At 33.5% G+C, this 21,962-nt stretch overlaps 2 protein-coding genes and 1 long non-coding RNA gene across 6 annotated transcripts; 1 reads left to right on the top strand and 2 right to left on the bottom strand.

Annotated features, from left to right (window-relative positions):
* Nucleotides 1–1,502: 1,502 nt before the first annotated feature.
* LOC116028647 (ribonuclease 3-like protein 3) lies at nt 1,503–4,261 on the top strand. The gene is made up of 3 exons (XM_031270425.1): nt 1,503–2,060; nt 3,618–3,764; nt 3,879–4,261. Exons 1-3 carry the CDS (start codon nt 1,581–1,583, stop codon nt 4,155–4,157), a joined length of 906 nt encoding a protein of 301 aa, XP_031126285.1. The 5' UTR covers nt 1,503–1,580; the 3' UTR covers nt 4,158–4,261.
* Nucleotides 4,147–12,076, bottom strand: LOC116028648. Of its 3 annotated transcripts, XR_004100184.1 has the most exons (4): nt 12,025–12,076; nt 10,234–10,378; nt 9,881–9,930; nt 4,147–4,357 (listed from the first exon to the last, which is right to left on the bottom strand). It is a non-coding gene; the product is annotated as an uncharacterized LOC116028648 (long non-coding RNA). The 3 variants fall into 3 exon arrangements; XR_004100182.1 differs by lacking the exon at nt 4,147–4,357 and having other exon boundaries at nt 9,701–9,930; XR_004100183.1 differs by lacking the exons at nt 4,147–4,357; nt 12,025–12,076 and adding an exon at nt 10,488–10,657 and having other exon boundaries at nt 9,701–9,930.
* Nucleotides 12,077–12,708: 632 nt separating this feature from the next.
* Nucleotides 12,709–21,962, bottom strand: LOC116028857. 2 transcript variants are annotated; one of them, XM_031270694.1, is made up of 14 exons: nt 21,817–21,962; nt 21,440–21,544; nt 20,770–20,910; nt 18,756–19,769; nt 18,403–18,484; nt 18,242–18,312; nt 16,318–17,275; nt 15,944–16,236; nt 15,731–15,837; nt 14,772–14,922; nt 13,840–13,992; nt 13,558–13,730; nt 13,335–13,469; nt 12,709–12,944 (listed from the first exon to the last, which is right to left on the bottom strand). In XM_031270694.1, exons 1-12 carry the CDS (start codon nt 21,856–21,858, stop codon nt 13,596–13,598), a joined length of 3,252 nt encoding a protein of 1,083 aa, XP_031126554.1. In that variant the 5' UTR covers nt 21,859–21,962; the 3' UTR covers nt 12,709–12,944; nt 13,335–13,469; nt 13,558–13,595. The 2 variants fall into 2 exon arrangements, with proteins under 2 accessions (XP_031126554.1, XP_031126555.1); XM_031270695.1 differs by lacking the exons at nt 12,709–12,944; nt 13,335–13,469 and having other exon boundaries at nt 13,584–13,726.

Raw genomic sequence — 21,962 nt, 5'->3', positions numbered from 1 at the left:
GTGAATTTTACACTCAGTGATGAAAAATACTACGTGTACTCTCATCTTTTACTCCAATTTTTATTCCCACAAACAAAATTTTGATATAGACATTTGTATTGGGACTCACATAAAAAAAAGTAGTTTATGAGTGTCCATCATATCAGAAAATAAAATTTAGAGAGTAAGATTTGGGAGTTCATGTAGTAGAATTTTTATGGAATTGTCAAAGATGATATGTTACTAGATAGCACTTAGCAGGTTAAAGACAGAATGGATTGCATGCAAAGGAATTGACAAAAATAGAAACGAAATAAAAAGTTGACAAAAGTAGGAAAAATTCACTTGGGACATGCGTTTGAGGTCAGAAACGCATGTACCATTTGCGTTCTATTTTTTTTTTTGGAATATAGAATCCAAATGTAAGTGGGACTTGCGTTTGACGTCAAACGCATGTATCACTTGCGTTTTTATTTAAAAAAAAAAAAAAAAGGGTCACTGCTGGCGACCAATTATTATTATTATTATTTAATAAAACGCAAGTGGTACATGCGTTTATACGTCAAATGCCGGTTGACTGTGACTTGCGTTTGAATTCTGTATTCAAAAAAATACAAAATAGAACGCAAATGAGACATGCGTTTCTGACCTTAATTACATGTCCCAAATGAGTTCTTTCTATTATAGCAGGCCAGGACGGAACCTTTCATCTTTCCAAGGCAACCTGCAGGAGCATTGTTCATTGTACATTGATGACAATTGACTATTTGTTGTTTGGTGCACAAGATAGGGCAGATTTGAAGACAGACTACTGTTTCTTTACGCTCAAGTCACAGTCATTCACCGTTTTCCAATCACGCAGACGGACAGACATCTCCATAAAGAAGAAAGAAAGTACTTCATTTGTGGAAAAAGTGCGATGCATGCATGCACTTTCAAAAATATTACTCCCTTGTGTCTTGATCTCTTAAAAAAGTGGAAATATAATTCCAAAATGTTATTTAGAAATCAAGGACTATAGTTTAATTTTCTTTGTTTAGTTTATAATTTAGCTTTTTAAATTTGGTTTATAGATTCACAAATTCACTATTTATGATTTGTCTTTAAAATTCACATAGCAATAATATGAAATATATGCTCAAGATTAGTATAAAGTCCATTTAACGATATCATTCATTGCACTAAATATGAACTTTAATTGCACTCAAGGTACACCTTTTAAAATTTATGATTTAACTTTTTTTTTTCATTCGTTTAATGGTATGCAAATTTTTAATAATTTCAATGCCTTTTTATATCAAATCAAACAAAAAGATTGTTGTTCTTAAAAGTTAAAACCTACTCCAATCATAATTATGATTTCAATATTGGCACCAAATTAAACATCCCCAAGTATTTCCAAAATTTTATTTATTATTGCTTTCCTTTTAGGAAAATTTTGCAAATTGCAATAATCAACGTTTAATTATATAAATTTGTCCCCATGCCGCCTACCCTCTATATATAGACTCGAGACGTGCACGACAATAGCCGAAAACCAAAATCCTGAAAACTTCTCTAGTCTTCTACGTACTTTCCCCGAGAGGTCTTCGATCGATTCCATGGAGGAACAACAACTCAAACGAGAAGAATCTCCCGCCGACGACTCTTCTCTAGGGCTTCAATCATCCGGCGAAGACGAAACAGTCGCCGGCGGAGAGAAACAAGTAGCCGCCGCCGCCGAAAGCCGCGGCGGCGAGAAAGACGGCGACGAGGACGAGGAGGAGGCTTGGAAGAAGAATCTAGAAGAGGTGGAGGAAATCGTAGGGTACAAATTCAACGATCCGAACTTGCTGCGACAAGCCTTCACGCATTCGTCCTACCGGAGCGAGTGTTCGTACGAGAGGTTGGAATACATGGGAGATTCGGTGCTGAATCAGTTGATCACGAAAGAGCATTATTTCCTCTATCCGGAGCTTCCGCCCGGGAAGTTGACTCCCCTCCGCGCTTTTAACGTCGATACCGAGAAGTTAGCCCGCGTGGCTATCAAATATAATTTGCATAAGTATTTACGGCATAGGAAGCCCCTTCTTGAGGGTCAAGTAAGTCGGTTTTAATTTGTCAATTTAATTTTTAATTGCCTACTTGCTCTCCATCTTGTTTATTCAGTTTTTCCTTAAAATATTTCAACAGAAAGCTACAACGTAAGTAAGAATATTATAAATTTCTGGGTCTACACTACTCCACATAGACAAAGTCTAAGGTTTGGAGTAATTTCCCTCATTATTATCACATATTGATCATTGATCAAACCTACAACCTTGGACTTATGAATAGATCCTTGCATCTGTGGGATAAGTGTCTTTGGTTTCATTAATACTAGATTAATTAAAAGTTTAGTGTTGAATTCTTGTTATGAGAATAATATTTGGAGTAACCAAAGTTACAAGGTTGAACCCTAGCTAAGTTATTGTACATGAAAAACTAGACTGGTTTAACTATCATAAGGTTGGTTTACACAGACAATGCAGACTTCTAGGGATGTCAATTGTACCCGTACCCGACGGGGAATCCGACTCCCCGCCCCGATGGGGACGTGGATGGGGAGAATATTTAATTCCCGGACGGGGATGGGGATGGGGAGTACCCTCCCCGCCCCGCCCCCGAATATATATATATATATATATATATATATATATATATATATAATTAATAGATTTAAATATTTAATTAAGTAGTAAGTATATAATTAATTAATACACAACATGTATATCTATATAATATGTATTTATATTAATTAGCTAGTAAGCCACTAAGTCACACAACAATACATCACGTATATGTGATATATATATATATATATATATATATATATATATATATATAATTTTTAAAAATATTCTAGCCATTAATTTACTTGCTTTTGGATTTACTTGCATTGTGATTTTCTTTTCTTGAAAATGAGTGTATATATTTTTATTTTTTTTATAAATTACAAATGGGGTCGGGGATTCCCCGTCCCCGAATAATCCCCGTGGAGATGGGAATGGGGAGATTTTTCCCTTCCCCGGCGGGGACGGGGACAGGGATGGGGATCATAGAAAAAGTCGGGGGCGGGGATGGGGGTATGCCCCCCGCCCCGTTGACATCCCTACACACTTCTCAGAAAGTGGTTTTGGGTTTTCCTCGCCATTCAATAAAAAAACCTCTATGAGCATCTGATCGAAAATAGCTAGATACAATTTTTGGGTTATGGATATATAGCCTTTAGGCATAATAACACCTTGGTTTTTACTTGTTTAATTTGTTAAGATATTAATGTTTTAAGTTCACAATCTCACCTGGCCTGTGTGTATAATATGATAGATCTAATTCCCAAAACAAGATGTGTTTGAATCTTAGATGGGGTTATGAACCCCACATGTATATCATGTATGATCTTCCAAAAGACCAATCAAGATGTCATGAACTTGTGATTGAATCCTAAATGGGGTTATGAATCCCAGGCCACCAGTAAATCATGTATCATCTTCCAGAAACAGCACTTATGTCATTGATTCATGGCTGCAGCCTGGGGTTATGAATCCCAACTTCATCTTCAAACATTGTAGTATCTGTTCAAATTGAATCATTGAAATTGATTTTGCTCATATATATAGGTTAACACCTTTAAAAAGGCTGCATCAGAGTACCCCTTTCATTCAGCAGGACTAATTGATCCTCCCAAGGCCTTAGCAGACATTGTTGAGTCATTGGTGGGAGCAGTATACATCGACTCAGGCTGCTCAACAGACACAACATGGCCGGTTCGTTTCTGCTCTTCTCCTAGGCTGTCATATGATGATTACCATGATGTTCTAAACAAGTGTTCTTAATATAATGTCTGGTTTTTAAATTTGTTTGATGATGTATACATACAGATAGTGAAGAGTTTGTTGCAGCCTATGATTACCCCGACGAATCTTGAGCAGCACCCGGTGTCCAAGTTCTACGAGATATGCCAGAAGAGAGGGTGGAAAGTGGAAACAGTGGATGCGTGGGAAGAGACTGGAGAGATTCATGTCTATGTGAATGGTGAGTTTGCAGGAAAGAGCAAATTCAAGGGGAAAAAATATACTGCACTTAATAGGGCAGCTCATAATGCATATTATAATTATGTTATGGACAAGTTGAGTGTGGAAAATGATAATAAAGAGTAAACACCTTCTCAAATAATGTATCTATGTATGTATGAATGTGAGTTTGATATATGAGACATGCTTGTATACAGATTTGGCTTTTATATATTATTATTAATTATCTCTCTGATCTTTCTATAATTTACCAAGCACCTTGTGTTCAATTGAGACTTCTGTGACTCTCCTTGAGGGCCCTCGTGGTGGAGTATTGACTATTTGGGCTGCAATAGATAAAAAAACTAATACTCAACAGATATTGATGAGAGAAAACATGAGTTCTAATATAGCATTGCATCATAATATCATATATATATATATACTAGTATTTGTACGCTCGATGCGCGAAAGTTCATGCCCAATATTAAAACATTAATAAATATAAATAATTAAAATTTTTAATTCTAATTATATACACAAATAAAGTATATGTATTTTATACACACACATATATGATTTACCATGTATAGAAATTTAATTAAAATATAATCAACCATTAAATTAATTATATAATGATTTTACTAAAATGATAATTAAGAAATAGGAAAATGATATTATAGATATAGGTGTATGATAATAATGATGGAGCTAAAAACTAACGGTGTAAGGGTAGTTTTGTATAACAACAATGTAGTAAGGACAATTTTGTCTAATAATATTGAAGTGTACAACATTTAAAGTAAAATGTACAAATTTATTAGCATATAGAAAGAGGGACATAAATCAAGGATATAACTTTGATTGAGACTTATTAAGTTTTTAGATATATATATATATATATATATATATATATATATATATATATATATATATATAGACGAAATTCGTATAAATAAATAGTTGTATTGCACCATTTACCTATGGTCATCTGCTGCATCATAATATACATATCAACGTAACAATGTTATCGCACGTAATAATATAATGACCTTTTGGGCTGGTAATAATGAGTATCCAAATTCACTAATTAATTAACTAGACAACAATTATTAATCATTAATTAATGATTTAATATACTTAACAATGATATTTAGCAACACTCTATAAGACTACATTTCCTCTATAAGAAAGGAAAATATAATGCCATCACAATTAAGAAAAATCAAACCTTAATTTAATTCAAGAGGGGCTTCAAACTTTAATTTGCTAGTTTGCCAAGTAGTTAATTAGTGGTCTATTGTTCATCCTCTCAATTTAAATAATATACAAGAATAAATAAATATGTGAACTAATTAACTAATTTGGGATGACTTTCAAATCATAATAAAATTGTCTAACGTTTTGATGCATTATATTAAATGGGATCTACCAACACGCACCCATTTAACTTCGGTCGAACTATATTTGAAATTTTGAAATTTTGAGCAGCATATAGTGTCCAAGTTAGTTTAATGTGCTTAGTTTTAGTTTATGTTAAAATAGTTAAATATAGTTCATAATAATCAATGTTAGTTAGTGGAGAAAAATGCACGGTAAACCACTTGGATTATAATAAGGAACAAAGAGAAGCATGATATAAGTAAAGAAATGTGCTAAAGAATGTTTGTTGAAAGTGTGAATGTCTGATTATGAGTTTATAATAAGTATAATCAAAGGCCTTGTGGTGAAGTGGCATAATTGTGACCTTTTTAAGTGAGAGGTCACAAGTTTGATCCCCAATGGGGGCGTTGGCTATCTATAAACAGATACTACACTAAATAGGTTTCCTATTGGTTTTGAATGTTGCATTTAAGTAGTCTTGGAGGATAAAGTGTTCTTTTCTTTTTGGCCTATTGCTTTATTTATTTATTCTAAGGTTTTGGAGGTTGAAAATTGGCATAAATTTGATATTTTGATGCATTATATTGAATGATAGACCACTCATTTGACTCCAGTCAAAGTATATTTAAAATTTCAAATTTCACATATTCATAACTCAAAATAGATAACGGTGAGTAGGGAATGATTCTTGAGAGTACCCATAAAGTAATAATAATAATTTATACTATTAATAAAAATAAAATCCTCCATTTTCACTTCCCGTCCAAAACACTCATATTTTGCGAAATATTTTAAAATATGTCAATACAATTTCGTACTACAATTGTACATTAAAATTAGTTTGCTAATATGGTAAAATATGCTAATACAATTCCTAATAGAATATTTCCCTACTTTCCTATTCATAATATAATATTCTATATTAAAATTACAAATCATAATAATACAGAATATATACTCTCTACAAATTCAAATTACTAAGCGTAACTTAAATTCAAATTATTTATAATAATCTTTACATTTTATTATATACAAATTTTGATTTATTTGTTGTTTTAAATTATTGATTTACTCTAATTAATGTGTTAATAATCATTCTAGAGAATTGTCTAAGTCCTGATCCTTTTTGTTTGTTTAGAAAATGAGTCGTTATTGCAAACAACGGTTGGTGAACAAATTTATTTTTCTAATAGCTTACTCGCCTATTGTTTTCAAAATGTAGTCATACAATTTCCTTCCTCAATACTGCAATAGCTAGTAATGAAGCATTGTTTTCCTTCCTCAATACTGCAGTAGCTAGTAATGAAGCATCGTTTGGTAGATTTGCTGTATGTTATCATATTCGTCAAAGTCCATTCAAAGAGAGTAATGTAGGAGGAACATCATTAAATTATCATATTTCTCCTAGACTAAAGTAATATTTTAATCTTATTTTATATATTCAATAACTATTATTTTTACGTATAAATATTATTGTCTTTATTTTATGACAATTATTTGTTTTGTAAGGGTTGAGCGATGCGTTGAAAAGAAGAAAATTAGACCAAATAGCTAGGGTAAAGGAATTATACTCTTATCATCATTCACAAGTGAAACTTGATGAACTTGTTGCGATGATTAAAGACGAGATATGTTGAGGTACTTGAAACATATTAGAATTTGCTATCATCACATCTAATTTCTATTTATAAACTTCAACTGTTTATTTTTTTTATTCTTTGCCGTTATCTACATTTAGAATTTTAAAAAAGAGAACTCCCTCACGCACACATCTTGCTATTTGCCAAAAGAACGAATAGGTGAAATTCTGCGAACAAATTGACGCCATGATCACATCATGATTTTGTTCACAGACTCTAGGGTGAACTTCAAAAGAATTCGTCGTGCATAGGAGTGAACTTCAAAAGAATTCGTCGTGCATAGTAGATAATAAATGTTCAAAGTATTTTTCAAAGAAAAAACATCTTACTTATACAATTTTTGGATAAAAATGATTACCCAATTTACAGAAGACATGACAATGGATGCACGATACGTAAAAATGGAATCTAACTTGAGAACTCAGAACTATTACGTCTTCGTGCATAATAAACATCTGCTCCTATCCTAAAACAAAGTGAATTGTATCTATGATCTGTGTAATTAAAAAAAAATGAGAAAAAAGTAGGTCATTCTTGTCAACTTTTTCATCACTTACACTATATTTTGTAATGTTTCAATCAAAAACCCCAAGTCCTCCTTTCACTAGTGTTCTATAAGCTTTTCAATTATTAATTAATAAAAAACTCCACATCACAAATTACTTTCTCACTGAATTACCCTATATGTGCTATGTGATAATGGATGTACAGAGTCAATGACTAAAATGACAATGCATGGCAAGAATTTGACAATATAAGATCGCTAAGAAACAAGGCATTCTTGCCATGCGTAGTCATTGCCCAGATAAATGACCTTCACTTTTAAATTTTTCAAACTCTTAACCGGTAAATGACTTTCTCTTATTAGCATTTTTTGACTAATGAGTTTGCACTTCGCTTCAATTATACTTTGGTAGATGTTTATTGTATAGGGTCAAATCCTTGTGTAGCTTTTGGTTCTTTTTTTTTTTTGCGTAGTTATATTTGTGCCTTTTTTTTGTTCATTGCATTTTTCTTTGGATAGGTGTTCCTAGAGCATGACATGAATGTCTACACTAGGTGTTCCTAGAATACGACATGAATGTCCGGATGTAGATTGTATCTATGATCTGTGTAATTAAAAAAAAATGAGAAAAAAATAGGTCATTCTTGTCAACTTTTTCATCACTTACACTACATTTTGTAATGTTTCAATCAAAAACCCCAAGTCCTTCTTTCACTAGTGTTCTATAAGCTTTTCAATTATTAATTAATAAAAAACTCCGCATCACAAATTACTTTCTCACTTAATTACCCTGTATGTGCTATGTGATAATGGATGTAGAGAGACAATGACTAAAATGGCAATGCATGGCAAGGATTTAACAATATAAGAACGCTAAGAAACAGGGTATTCTTGCCATGCGTAGTCATTGCCCAGATAAATGATCTCCACTTTTAAATTTTTCAAACTCTTAACTGGTAAATGACTTTCTCTCATTAGCATTTTTTGACTAATGAGTTTGCACTTCGCTTCAATTATACCTTGGTAGATGTTTATTGTATAGGGTCAAATCCTTGTGTAGCTTTTGGTTCTTTTTTTTTGCGTAGTTATATTTGTGCCTTTTTTGTTCATTGCATTTTTCTTTGGATAGGTGTTCCTAGAGCATGACATGAATGTCTACACTGGGTGTTCCTAGAATACGACATGAATGTCCGGATGTAGACTTCAAAGTATATCAATATATCAATGCAACAAAGAGAAATGCAAAATAAGGTTGATGTGAAAAGCATGAAACGTGTACTTGGATTTGGAAGAACAAAATGGTGAATTCAACAATAGTTGCAAGTGTATTCAGTTCAACCTGATCCTGTCCCTAAGTGGCATATTAATGTCCCTTAACCCCCAGCCCAAACACACAGAATACAAATAGAAAAGAAGTTCATCATACACTACAATGTCCCTTAACCCCCAGCCCAAATACACAGAGAATACAAAAAGAGAAGAAGTTAATCATATACACTAGAGTTAAAACAAACTACAAACACAAAAAATACAAGGAAATAAAACAATTGAATATTTAAAATCAAAATTATCCATACAAGTTTTTGAAATTTTGAGCAGCAAGTATAGGTAATAAACATAAGAAAAAACAAAAAAGCTAAAAAAATTATTAAAAGGAATGAACCCAAATGATGAATGAAAACAATAAAAAAAAAGGTAAAAAAAAAAAAAAATAGTGAAAGAATAATGCTTTAAAAACAAAAGGCAAAAAAGTTATAAAATGAAAAGACAACCAAATAAAATGGATGAAAGCTTTAAAAAGAATTAAAAAGTAATAAAAAATTTCCAAAAACTAGTTTAAAATGATAAAGATAAGGAAAAACAGCACTAAAACACAAAAAAAATACACCTTCAAATTAAGCCATTTAATTTAATAATATATTCTCAAAATTTTAAAATGAACTTTGAAAACACACAACAAAAAATTAAAAATCTGTAGGAAAACTCCAATTCTCCAGCATCTACAAATTTCAAACACCAAAAAAGAAATTGGGTAAAACATTCAATTTGAAATTTTTAAAAATCAATATTTACAAGTTAGAAATTTGATTAAGTTGCAATTATTCTCCTCACCCATTCAATAGACAATTATACACACCATTCCAATACAGCGGACACTTTAATTTGGCAGCTCCAAAATTAAAAAATATTACATTCTGTGCAGAGACATAGAATGTTATAAAGAGCAATTACAGATGTAAACCTTTTTATGGCTTGCAGCATCTTCTGGTTGTTTAACCAGAGTCATGCTTCAGCAGACAGATAAGTAGCTTCACAAAAACAGAAAAATAAGTATGACTCACCTGACACAGAGTGTCTATTTTCCTTCATTAGGTACCTCCTCTTCTTCCACCTGCCAATTAGTTCTGCAAATTAATGACTAAACATTGCATCAGAATTCAAACTCTTGGATTTTCTCTGGTTCTGCACATTCATACTTGTCATCCTCATGTACAAATTACTATGCCGCATCATTTATGATATTATCAATGTCATAAGAAAACTGACTTCAAAGTCACTTCTAATGGGGGATGGAACTGACTAACATGTCACTGATTAATAATTTTTTTAATAGCATGAATTCATGATATACTAATGAAACATTGATAAAAACTACCCTCGTTAGAAGAACAGTCAAAACAAAGAAGATAAGTACCCTAAAATAGAGAGTAATTGTGTTCCTCTGCGCATGAACTTTTCAGGGTTAGCTTCTTCCCTAATTTTGTATGAGCTTTTTGCTATCAGCAACAGCTTCCCATACATTACTTGTCTGACCTGGAGCTCTTAGTAGAAACTGCCACCTAAACATACAAGAGGATAATCATAAGCAATTAGTAGGGATTAAATAGTAACAAGCAATATAATATCGATATAGTAACCATCAAAAACAGAATGAAATTACTGCGTCACCTTTTCAGCAACCAAGAAGACAAAATAAAATCAAACACCAAATTGAAGAATCAATCCATTATCCGATGCAAGGTCCTTATTCTCCAGCAAATATGGGGTGGTTGTGCTTTAGTAGTGCTACTAAAGTTATCTTTAAAACCTTTCAAAAACCTTTTGGCCACTATTTCTAATGCTTCCAAACAAAACAAAACAAAACAAAACAAAACAAAAAAAAAACCACACACACACACACACAAGACATACTCCAATGGAAATAAAAGAATTTAATATTTATTTTAATATTTAAAATTAAAATTATCCATACAAGTGATTTAAAAATATAGGTAATAAAATGCAATGAAAACAAAATGAAATAAAAATATGAAGAAAACAAATAAGCTTTAAAAAAATTACAAAAAGAAGAAAAAAGAAAAGAAAAAAAAGGAACCCAAATAATGAACAAAAACTACAAAAAGTGTAAAACAGAATGCTAAAAGAAACCAAAAATTGATGAGCAGTAAAAAGAATTAAAAAGTAACTGCTAAAAACCTTTTAAATGAAAATGACACCTTAAAATGATAGAAATAAGGAAAAACAACACTAAATATAATCTCAAAATTTTAAAAAATGAACTCTTAACATACACAATGAAAATTAAAAGTGAAGAGAAAACTATTAAAAAACAAACAAACAACAAATGTAAAAAAGAGAAAAACTTAACACATTGAATGTGAGATAAACCCAAGAAACTTAAAAAAATATATTAAAAAAATTATCTTTTTAAAGGCTGTAATTCTTTGGATCTTTTTCTAATAAAATAAAAACTGAAAATATGGAAACATAAAAAATAAAAAATAAAAAGCAAAAACAAAATATTATAATCATCATAAAATAATAAGAATAATATAGAAATGCGAAAATATGTATTATAATAAAATAACACATTTAAAAAGTATAAAAGAACACTTACAAAATTCAAAAAACAAAAGAGAAAAAACCATCAAACAAGTAACGGCAGAATTAAAAAATGCCATACCCATTTCTTTTTTGATTGGACCAGCGTAAACAAAGAAAATATGGAAAACTGGAAAAAAAAACTAAAAATTATTTTTAAAAACTGAAAATCATTGGTTCGTTTTCTAGACACACCAAATACACGCCAAAACCACCAGGTAGTATATTCAACTAAACAAACAACCGAGCATCAAGCATAAAGCATACCAATGAATTCTTCTCTACACAACATAGCAACTAGCACATCATTCTGTTTAGCCACTTGAGTCAATAGAAAGCGTAAAAACTGCAAGAGAGAAAGAGAGAAAGAAAAAAGGGGGGAGTAATTTCCGGTATTTTTAACCATAATACACGGCCTGTCAATCTTGAAATTCCAATAATCCTCGAGTCAGGGAACAAAAACTCACTAAGTTCAGACTAATTTAGTCTAATGCAGCCACCGCCGGAGAAACAAAGAAGAATGGACAAAATAGGTAAGGAAAAAATATACAAATAAATATTAGGTTGAATGGAAGACAACTTAAACACTATATAAAGAAAATACCTGTCGTTTTGCGTGAATCGGCGGGCAGTTTTGTTGCTAGAATTGCAGAGTAGGCGCAATACTTCAAGTTTAAAAAAGAGCCGGAGCCGAGATAGCCAATACTGGAAAGAAAATAATACAGAGAAAAGAAAGCAGTAGGTAAAACCTGATAGAAGTTCGACATATAATCCGGCGAAGAAGAGACGTCGAGGGTTTCTGAGCCTACTGCGTAGAATAATTCCAAGAAAAAATAAAATAATAACTGCTGGGCTCTTCAAGCCTGCCCTTCCGTATTCCAGCTGGGCTAATTGCTCAGTCTCCGAGTCTTGAGGCTCCTTATATAGGAGCCTCAAGTCTCAACTTCCACTTTTCCCACATCGGTCCCCTTGTTACTTCTTTTTCTTTGTTTTTTTAATTGTTTTAATTTCTTTTATTCTTTTATAATAATAATAATAACAACAGAAATTCAATAGTACAATACAATAAAAAGAAAAACAAATGAACCATAGCTACAATTATAAATTATAAATTATTTAAAACCACTATCTATCAATCAATCAACTATAATAATAATTTTTTGAATCCGGCTATTTAACAGGGCAACCTATACAGTATACAGGGAGGGGAATGTAGTTGTGCCAACTTCACTTGTGTTGTGCAGACACCCTGTATTCAGCTTCTTTAAAGAATGCCCTAGCTTCTCTATCGATATCAAAACCAAAGAACCAAAACTCGTTATTCCAGGCATGTTTTGTGATCCAATTGAAAATTGTTAATGTCTTGATCCAAATTCCTTCCTTTTGCACAATCTTATGCTACAGCAGGTTCGGTTTCTGCAGCTGAATCCGAGTATTGCACTGAGATGTACCTGTTTCCTGTCCACGCAATTTTGCATGACTTATAGTCCATGCAAGTACTTTCTCCTCCAAAGATGGACATCCCTGTCAAGTGTAAAGAGTTAAGTTTTGGCATATTAGATTTAGTCCTGTAGAAATGGTACTGTAGAGCAATAAATCCAATGAAGGCCTCCCAGTCCTAAAGTTTGAAACCTTTGGGACATGGATCCCGGCCCTGGAACATGAGTAAGCACAAGATGGGAATGATGGGCTAGTGGAGCAAGCTTGGCCTAGGAGCAAGAAGTCTAGTCCAGAAGAATTTAAAGTATAAGGCAACTACCTAAATTTTAAGAAGTTTGTCATAATACTGTGCCGTTTACAGCCTCTTCTTAGTTTCATCAGAAACTGATTCATGATGATTCATTACTCAAACAGCAGTAACTGGGGTTGTGAATGAACCAAACATAGAAAAGAGGAATGTCGTGTTTAACTAACCAGAAGAACATGCACTATCATTTCACGTTGATGTTGCTTGTTCACCACAACTAAAGTGCATTGTCCAAAGATTGCTCTAGAGGTTACCAAACAATGGTGCAATTAAGGAGGTCAGAAGGGCCTCAAAGATAGTACCTGAGATCATATTCATGACACTGCATAAATTACTTAAAATATTGTGTAAATTTTTCTTTGCATTTAACATTATACAAGAAATACTTACAGTGAAGCTCTTCATTAGTGGATATGCAACAAGAACACTTAAATTTCTTGACTACATTCAATTGAACCAGAAGTATCTGGAAGCTTAATGGAATGTGAATAGAAAGTATCTTCCTTTTCTGTAAAGGGAAGAAGCTTCTGTGCATGTAAACTATTTACTATCCAGTTAACTGGCTGCATCAGAAATTTCATAATTATCAGTAGGTTGAGATATCACTTTTATCAAACAGATCTTAACTTGATCCTTAACTAAAGAACCAAATTAGAAAATCAAACTACTGACCATGATAGGTATTTTCTTCTCTAAGGTGCACTTCTTCAAGTGTCTGGACTCCCAGCTGCCATCTTCAGTCACAACAACCCCAATGGTAATCTTTGCAGCATCAAGACTTAACACTAAGTTCTGGAGCGTTTTGAAAACTCTTGCACCACCATGCTGACCAGTTGAGAAGGATAAAGGAAGTTCCAAATCAATATAGTCAACTTTGCTATCATAAAATAAAGCAACAGAATATACAGCTGCATGCAGTTGAACATAAATTATGGCAGTTTTCATAACTTCCTGACAAATGTATATCCTGATGAGTGCTTAGTGAGGCACTACTAGAAACAACTTTTAGCTAAAAATACTCACAATTTTTGCAGCAAATACAATGTGCACCAAAAACATTGGAACCATTAAAAAGCTTGATGAGAAGAAAATACAATTTGTCACCACGATGAAATTTTAGTTGGTTAGCACTTAACATATAAGTAAATGGCCTTTCAAAAAATAAAAATTTGATCTGAACTACCTTTATTACTAAAGCAAGAGCAGCACGTAAGGTATGTGTTTGGGGGGGTTAGGGGGAGGGCATAGGGGGGATCCCTATCAGCTTCTCAAAGGAAATGAACTACTGATATCTTTGGTGCAAGCTAACCAGAAGCTATTAATAACCAATCCTACAACATCGCTCAGCTACTTTCGAGATCTGTATATGCTCTCTATTAAATATATCAGAATATTGGAATTATATGGAGTCAATAGACTCCAATGTAAAAGTTGTAGCTAAGTACTTTGCTGCGGGAATTGTTTACATTACCATAACTTTTATAAAAAAAGACAAAAACCATGAGAATGACTGACTGCAAGAAATTAGCAACTGAAAAAAAAAAAAAGAGGCAGTGTACATAAAAGTCATCCTTCAAATAAAGATAAAGAAAGCAAGCCATTACCTTGACTATTTTTGCCATTTCAGCACAAAAAATTTTTGCACCATGAAGCATAATGCCAACACCATCAAAGATAGAGTTAGAACTACTGTGTTTGACAGGAATTTCAGTTTGCATAGACCCTTCACCAATATATTTTTGTAGAATCATATATCTGAAAACAAAATTAGCATAGGGTCAAATGGCAGTGAAATAAACTAGTTATAAGAAGGTGGAGAATGCGTCAAGAAATATGCATGAAAAGCACCATTATCACTGTATGAAGTTGAACAAGTACTTTGACAAGCAAAATAAAATCCATATAAAACTTATCTTAAATGAATAGTAAATAGTTAACCAGCCAGACAGCCATTAATATTTTGAGTGCATTAAAGACTTTCTGATAAGCAATTGTCGAAAAATATCCTAAACTTTTCACTTATATCTGGTAAAGTTCAGCTAAACTTTAGAAGCCATCAAGAATGTGATATGTATACATAAACTGCACTTCCAAGTTCCGACAGAAGCAGTTTCATTATATTCACATGGAAATAAGTTTGCAGTGGACAACCCAACTTTATAGCCTCTCATGTTTGAATACCCAGTGGCAAATTTCATGGGGAAAAGTATCCTCTGTGAGAACAAGAGAGGGAAAATGCCAAAATCGAAATTTAGGAAAACAAGGTTCATCATATTTAAAACTGATAGAAAAAGCCATTAAGTTCCATGAAGTTTAAGTCACTGACTTCTTACACAGTAGGTCAGAAGGTTGATACCTTGTTTAAAGAAGCTATATGGCAGAAATCCTCAAATCCCTTCTATTTTAATTTCATCACTCTTTCTTCAAAGGATTAAATTTTTCAGCTCAAATTTAATAGGAGTCCAAACTTATACGGTAATACCAGAGATTATGAATTCAGGATTTTACTCTGAGAACAAACTCATTAATATCAAATATAGATTTACGCATTAATAGGGCATACCGTTCAGGTGGTAAGAGGGAGCTTGCAGCAATTGAATCGGTGAGCCATTTAGCTTTTACCATCATGGCACTTACTGCACAGCCGTATAAGAACTTCAATGTTTGTAGCTGATACAACATCAAACAGTCATCTAAGATCAATTTAAGACCATCCAAATTGTAGCTGATAAGGAAGTTTGTTCAGTTCAGTTCAGTTCAGTTCCCCGTGACTAACCTTCTTTGAACACAAAACAACAGGAAGCCCCTGCGCTCTAAGTCTTGAACTCCTCTTTCTCTGATTTTCTGAAGAAGGGATATCAGACAGCACTGTTCCACCATACTTCCTAATTAGGTCTTCTATTCTTTTTTCCTTCTGCTTTGGAAATCCAGTAAGCAAGAACTTCATAGATTGGAATAACAATTTCTTCTCAAACTTGCCTTGACAATTAGTTAGACACCCTTTAAGATTTTGAGCTCTTGACTCTGAATTTGAAACTCTCAAACATTTGGCAGCTCTCATTGTATGGCCTGCAAGTATACAAAAAATGAATTGTACATGCTTCTTTATGTTTTGTACTTAAAAACCAAAAACACGTTTGTAACTCTTACGAGTGTTACGAGTGTAGGATGTTATCTGTTGATTTTGTCGTTTTTCTCTGTGTGGAGCCTTAGTTTCAGTTTCTGCAAACCGGACACGCTTTCTTGTTCCTAGTGAAGCAGTATTTTGATATTCATGTATAGAATGTAGCTTCAAGAGGTTCAGGTTTGGTGCAATCCCTGCTAAAGTTTCACCTCCTTCCATCTGTTTTCTATTTGCTTCTGCAGTATAGTCAGATGGAAAACAATTTGAATGCTGCACAGGTCCTTTTGTCTTGGACTTCAACATAAGGTGTGAAATTGTTTCTTCTTGACGGCCAGATGGTAATTCATGCGCATTGTTTGCTGAACCATATAGGTTTTGCTGTGGCAAATATTGCAATGTATCACTCCTTTCCGGAAGAAATGTTTTATTGAGACTTCCGTTCTCTAATAATGACCCATTTCTAGGCAGTATCATGCTAAAACTTCTAAGTGAGGTCAATTTCCTACGAACAGGATGCTCTGATCTATCAGCACTAGCCTCTGAAATGGAAAGTTGTGTCGGAAGAGCCTTGTTGTCCAGAATGCACTTTTCCAGTAATGAAGCACTTTCTATAATATTTTCAGTACCAGGGATGCACTTTTCCATATTGACCTGTTCATCACATAATGCTGAAGGAGAAGGCATATTTTGGGATGGAATACTGCAAGGAACAACAGAGCAAAGTGGATCAACAAAGGATGGACTTGAAGATCTAAAGACATCCTGAGAGGGAAATACTCTGTTATTCCCCTCCATATATAAACCTTCAGAAGGTATGGTTGATTGAGAAGAAAAATTGGCCCTATCGTCATGTTTTAGTCCCACAAAGGAGTTTTCATCTGGAGCAATATCTGCCGATTCGGACAAATAGCTTGTCTCGCGAACAAAAGGTTCACCTATGATTTTATTATTATTGTATACCATTGGAATGGAGAAGCTTGTGTCCTGGAAAGAGGAGGAATAACTTCATAAAATAAATAAATTGGGACCATCAATTAAAAATAGGTAGACAAACTGATTTTTATATTAAACATTCACCACTGTCTATTCAGAATAACTAATGTAAAACTGAAGAAATAAAAGCCAAAGGCTCTCTATTGTGCACAAGAATCAGGTTGGAATCATAAATGTGGTCCATAATTCCAGTTCCTTTCCTGTGTATATGTTCATCTACTCGTGATTCTTGCAGAATTCCCACTCCATTCTATGAAAATTTCTTCTTTTACTAGATTGAAGAAATAGTGGCTGCCACATAACGGGATTAAGACTTTTCTTCTTCTTTTTTCGTGGATCGTATGTGTGTGTGTGTCAGTATCCTTTGGCAATCCTTCCCAAGGTTCATTTTCCACTCCCATGTTTTTGTGTTTCTACCATACCATATGAAGCCTAAAAATTTTCTTTCACACTTTATGAAAATAATATCCAAGTAAGCTGTTAGTAATATATTGATCAAATTAAGAGAAGTGAACAAGCAATCTACAAGCATGTGCACTTACGATAAAAGCAAGTGGCATACAACCTTCAAAGCCAAAATCCTAAGTTCATGAAAATTAGTATATTAATTCAATAAATACTTAGAAACATCTCTCCAATTTCCTAAGAAAATTATATCTAGTATTAATGTTTAGACAACTGAATTTAATAATTGAAATGCAATTGAAGATTATGAACTACAATATACATATAGGAGAAGGGGGAGTAAAATTCATATTTCTATCAGAGCAAAACCAAGTTCTAATTATCTTTTAAAAAGAAGGCAAAAAAAAATAAAATCAAGAAATATCATGCAGAATGCAGTATAAGTAGCTTTCTTCATCTTCAAATTATTGATTTCACATTTCTAATGAAATATGCAGTCATTGTAAATAACATGGAACACGGTGATAGGAAAGATAAAAGTGCAGTACTTACACCAGTCCAACCTCCAAACCAGCGACTCTGAAATCTGTTTGGAACTGTATTTGATACTCCGTACAATTGTCCTAATGAAAGAAAGTGAAGAGAGAATCATGCTAACATTCTTTCAATAAAGGATGCTAAAGAAATATTGGGCATAAAGATTGCAGCATTACCAGCAATTTCAAAACTCTTTGCAATAGGAGACTCAACTGTAGCTTGCAAAGAATGATGTTCCTTAGGATTATGTTCTACTGTCTATATAGGAAAGGAAGTGGAATTAGTTACACTGTTGTTGCAAATATAAAAAAACACACACACACACACAAAAGACAAACTATATATTTCTTAAATGGATAACGCAATCATTTAAATGACATAATGGCAGATGAAGTGTTATAACTATTTATTCCTGAGAAAGCTAAGTAGATTGAGTAGCAAATATGTTCTGTCACTTCTGTGGTTACATTCAATCAAAATCACCAGCAGTCCAACCAACTTCTAATGTGGCTGAAACAGTAGGACTTACTTTCCCTAAAAGATGCAGCATGGGATTGTTGTCACATGATATGCTGGTGGTATCCAGCCCCATAGATGACTCCTTGATCACTTTATTTTGCCAGTCAGTATGAGAAGATTCAATTATTATGTTCTGTTTCAACTGCAGATCATTCTCATGAACATCCTCCAATTTTTGGTTTACAAAATTATCAATACATTGAGGATGGCTAATATTAGGTGGCAGAACTTCCTCAGATTTTGATTTTCCATCACATCCACAGTTGTCAGAGTCAAGAGTGTCTTTAACTTGAGAAACACTTAAGTGATCACCTTGTAAACTATATCGAGAGGCAGATATGCCCACATCATGATCTGTATCTTCCATATTTAGATCTTCTGACTCCGACTGAAAATCAGTTTCACTAATTTCCTTAGTTAACCAATTGCAGTAGGTCTCATCAGACTCTTTCCAGACTTCTAAACGAGCTTGTTTCACCTGAAGTGCAGCTTCCAACACAGCTGCAGCTGGCAAAGATTTTGAGCAGGACATAGTTCTCAGAACTTCATGAATTACCAGTGCTTCAGAAGCTGAGATAGACATTTCAACTGCATCATTCATTTGCTCAACTTCTAATAGTCTGGTATCTTCCTCAAGAACCTTTGAATTCTTATCTTTATCTGTTCCATCACATTCAGGAACTAAAGAACAGTTCATTACATCAATATTTTGGTCCACATTTAATTGACTAGCTTCAAACATTTGTTCAACTTCTAATAGTCTGGCATTTTCTTCAAGCCCCTTTAATCTCTTATCTTCATCTGTTCCTCCAAGTTCAGGAATTAGAGAACAGTTAATTACATCAATGTTGTGATCCATATATAATTGACTGGCCTTTACTTCTGGTTCTCCAGAAACTTCAAAACGTTGCACATTTATATTACAATTTATTTCATTTCTCTCCACCTGGGATGTATCATTAGATGAATTTGGCATGTCCTCTGAATTACAACCCAGTGATAGATGAAGATGAAATTGAACCACCTTCAAAAAAGAAGTCACACATGTTAAAATATAACAGACTGATGAAAAATATAACAATCTAGTATACAAGTGTGCAATAAAGAAATGTTACTCTCTATTCCCACCCTAATGCCCCCAAAGAAGGATATGGCTTCTTAAGGTAAGACCAAACTTTTGATGCCAAATTTGAATTTTTTAGATCATTCCTGATCTTCCCAGAATTGGCTGTTTGTCCAGATATGGTCATCCAAACTAAGAAGGTTCCTTTACAGGTAAAATTTTAATCTTCTTTTCTACTAGCTTCAAGAGAAAACTAGAAAAGATCCATCCTCTCCCCAAACTTTCCTAACTATAACTCTATAAGAGAAGCTTAAGGCTGTTCTAACCATAAATTCAGTCTCAATGAGTCAATGGTTGTTGCTATGGCTACTTAGGCATCTCCCATTGTCCATGATGGATCATGACCTTTCACCAGAGAATCCTATAGAGCAATCAATTAGTCCTGGCAATGGATTTGTAGAAACCTTAGTGTATTAATGATAAAACATTTTAGAAGCATTTCTATAGCAATTATTATGGTAGAGGACCAAGCATAATTAACGAACAACTTTTTTTCAAGAAACATTAGAAGCATTACTAAGATCTCACTTTCTCAAGCAATCTAAAGATAAATCCTAGTTGATGGTAAACACATTGGGAAACCAGACTGTTAGACTCAGAGAATGGTTAGTTACCAAACAGTCTGACACAAATAAATAAAAGTCCAGTTCCTTTTACAAGAGAAATGTTGATGTGAGAATAAAGAAAGATCGAATTTTTTTACGCTCCTACAAACTCTAAAGCAACCCCTATCAACAATATTTTAGTGTTCGAAGACTTCGAACTAGTCCAGAGCTACATCACATCCAATACATTATCAACCATAAATCTACAGTCAAGATATAATATGCACTGAAAAAGGACGCAATATGTTTAATGCAATTCAAGGATAACCTTGTCCATAAAGCAAGTACAAACTTACATTATCAACGGATGGAGTGAAACTAAGCAGTGAACTGTCATCTCCGGATAAGTATAAATGGCAACTCTTATATCCAACTTCCTCCCCTGACAGTTGACCAGCACTGGCATTGCTTATATTTTTCCGAAAATTATGATATTCCTGTATAACATAGAAGTATTACCATATAAGTACCTATCTTGCCATAGATCTAGGGAGGAAAAGAACACATTTTTAAATCAGATAGGAGCTAACTCAGCTAAGAGTTATTTTTATTTAAACATAAATACAACAAGGAGTAACCCTAGCATATAGCCTTTATAATAAAATATGTAAAGAGAAGTTACCAAAAGGTGATTAAATGATACTACAGGGCACAAGATGCAACCATCCTGCAATTTTGGGAGTCAAGACCTATATGGGAACCTTGACAAGATGTTGGTGCCTTCCTGATGTATTTAGATTATAAATTGCAATATATTTATAACTTGATCATTCAGAGGATCCCTATTTTCTGGCTTTGAGGCAACAAAACCGCAGAAACTAAACATACTGAAATAGCACCCTTCATATCATTTATCAAACCAAAAATCCTATAATGCTATTATTTCTCTCTCTTTTTTTCAACACTTACCTCAAATAATAATAAGCATAAAATTTAGCTTACAAAATAAATGGTTCAAAGTGCTACCTCAACACATTGCTCAGAGGAAGATTGCCCTCGCTCGGACCCCTCATCAGATGTTTCAACTCCATTGTCCTCCGGTTGAAGCCAACAAGGTAGCCAAGCCCCATCCTGTACCAGACATTCACAAAACTTCAATACTTCAATAGTTGCAGTTACTAGAATACCGAACTTTCTCCTCTCTTCTACTTTTTTTTGTCTGATCAACTCCTATCAACTTCTCAATGATACGCTAAGTAATTATAAAATTCCAAAACTTGAAAATCAGCTTTCCGCACCAATTAAACAATAATTTAAGAATCTTTTGTTTCAGCGGAGGGCTTTCGGTTGCATTGATCTCCAGGCACATTGTATCAAATTAGTGGAGAAAGCAACGGTCTTACCTCTGAGAATTGAGGGGGACGAAACCCTAACAAGCTTCCCATGAAATTGAATTACAGGTATCGCTCTGCTACTCTGCTCTTCACCTCACCCGGAGAGAAAGAGAGTTTCAAAAATGGGAAAGTGCTGTGGGTGCTCGAGCGTAAGT

Source organism: Ipomoea triloba, chromosome 9 (assembly GCF_003576645.1).
Source record: "Ipomoea triloba cultivar NCNSP0323 chromosome 9, ASM357664v1".
Lineage (NCBI taxonomy): Eukaryota > Viridiplantae > Streptophyta > Magnoliopsida > Solanales > Convolvulaceae > Ipomoea > Ipomoea triloba.
The sequence above is the reverse complement of the archived record's forward strand: the minus strand, read 5'-3'. Positions and strand labels throughout refer to the sequence as shown.

Bases quoted from the DNA above. Each gene is read 5' to 3' on its own strand.
- LOC116028647 (XM_031270425.1), top strand. From the start codon at position 1,581: ATGGAGGAACAACAACTCAAACGAGAAGAATCTCCCGCCGACGACTCT. The intron at 2,061-3,617 runs GTAAGTCGGTTT...TCATATATATAG, and splicing joins AGCCCCTTCTTGAGGGTCAA to GTTAACACCTTTAAAAAGGC. The intron at 3,765-3,878 runs GTTCGTTTCTGC...GTATACATACAG, and splicing joins CAACAGACACAACATGGCCG to ATAGTGAAGAGTTTGTTGCA.
- LOC116028857 (XM_031270694.1), bottom strand. From the start codon at position 21,858: ATGGGAAGCTTGTTAGGGTTTCGTCCCCCTCAATTCTCAGAG. The intron at 19,770-20,769 runs GTAAGTTTGTAC...TCTTTTTTGAAG, and splicing joins TCACTCCATCCGTTGATAAT to GTGGTTCAATTTCATCTTCA. The intron at 15,838-15,943 runs GTTAGTCACGGG...ATGTTGTATCAG, and splicing joins TTGTTTTGTGTTCAAAGAAG to CTACAAACATTGAAGTTCTT.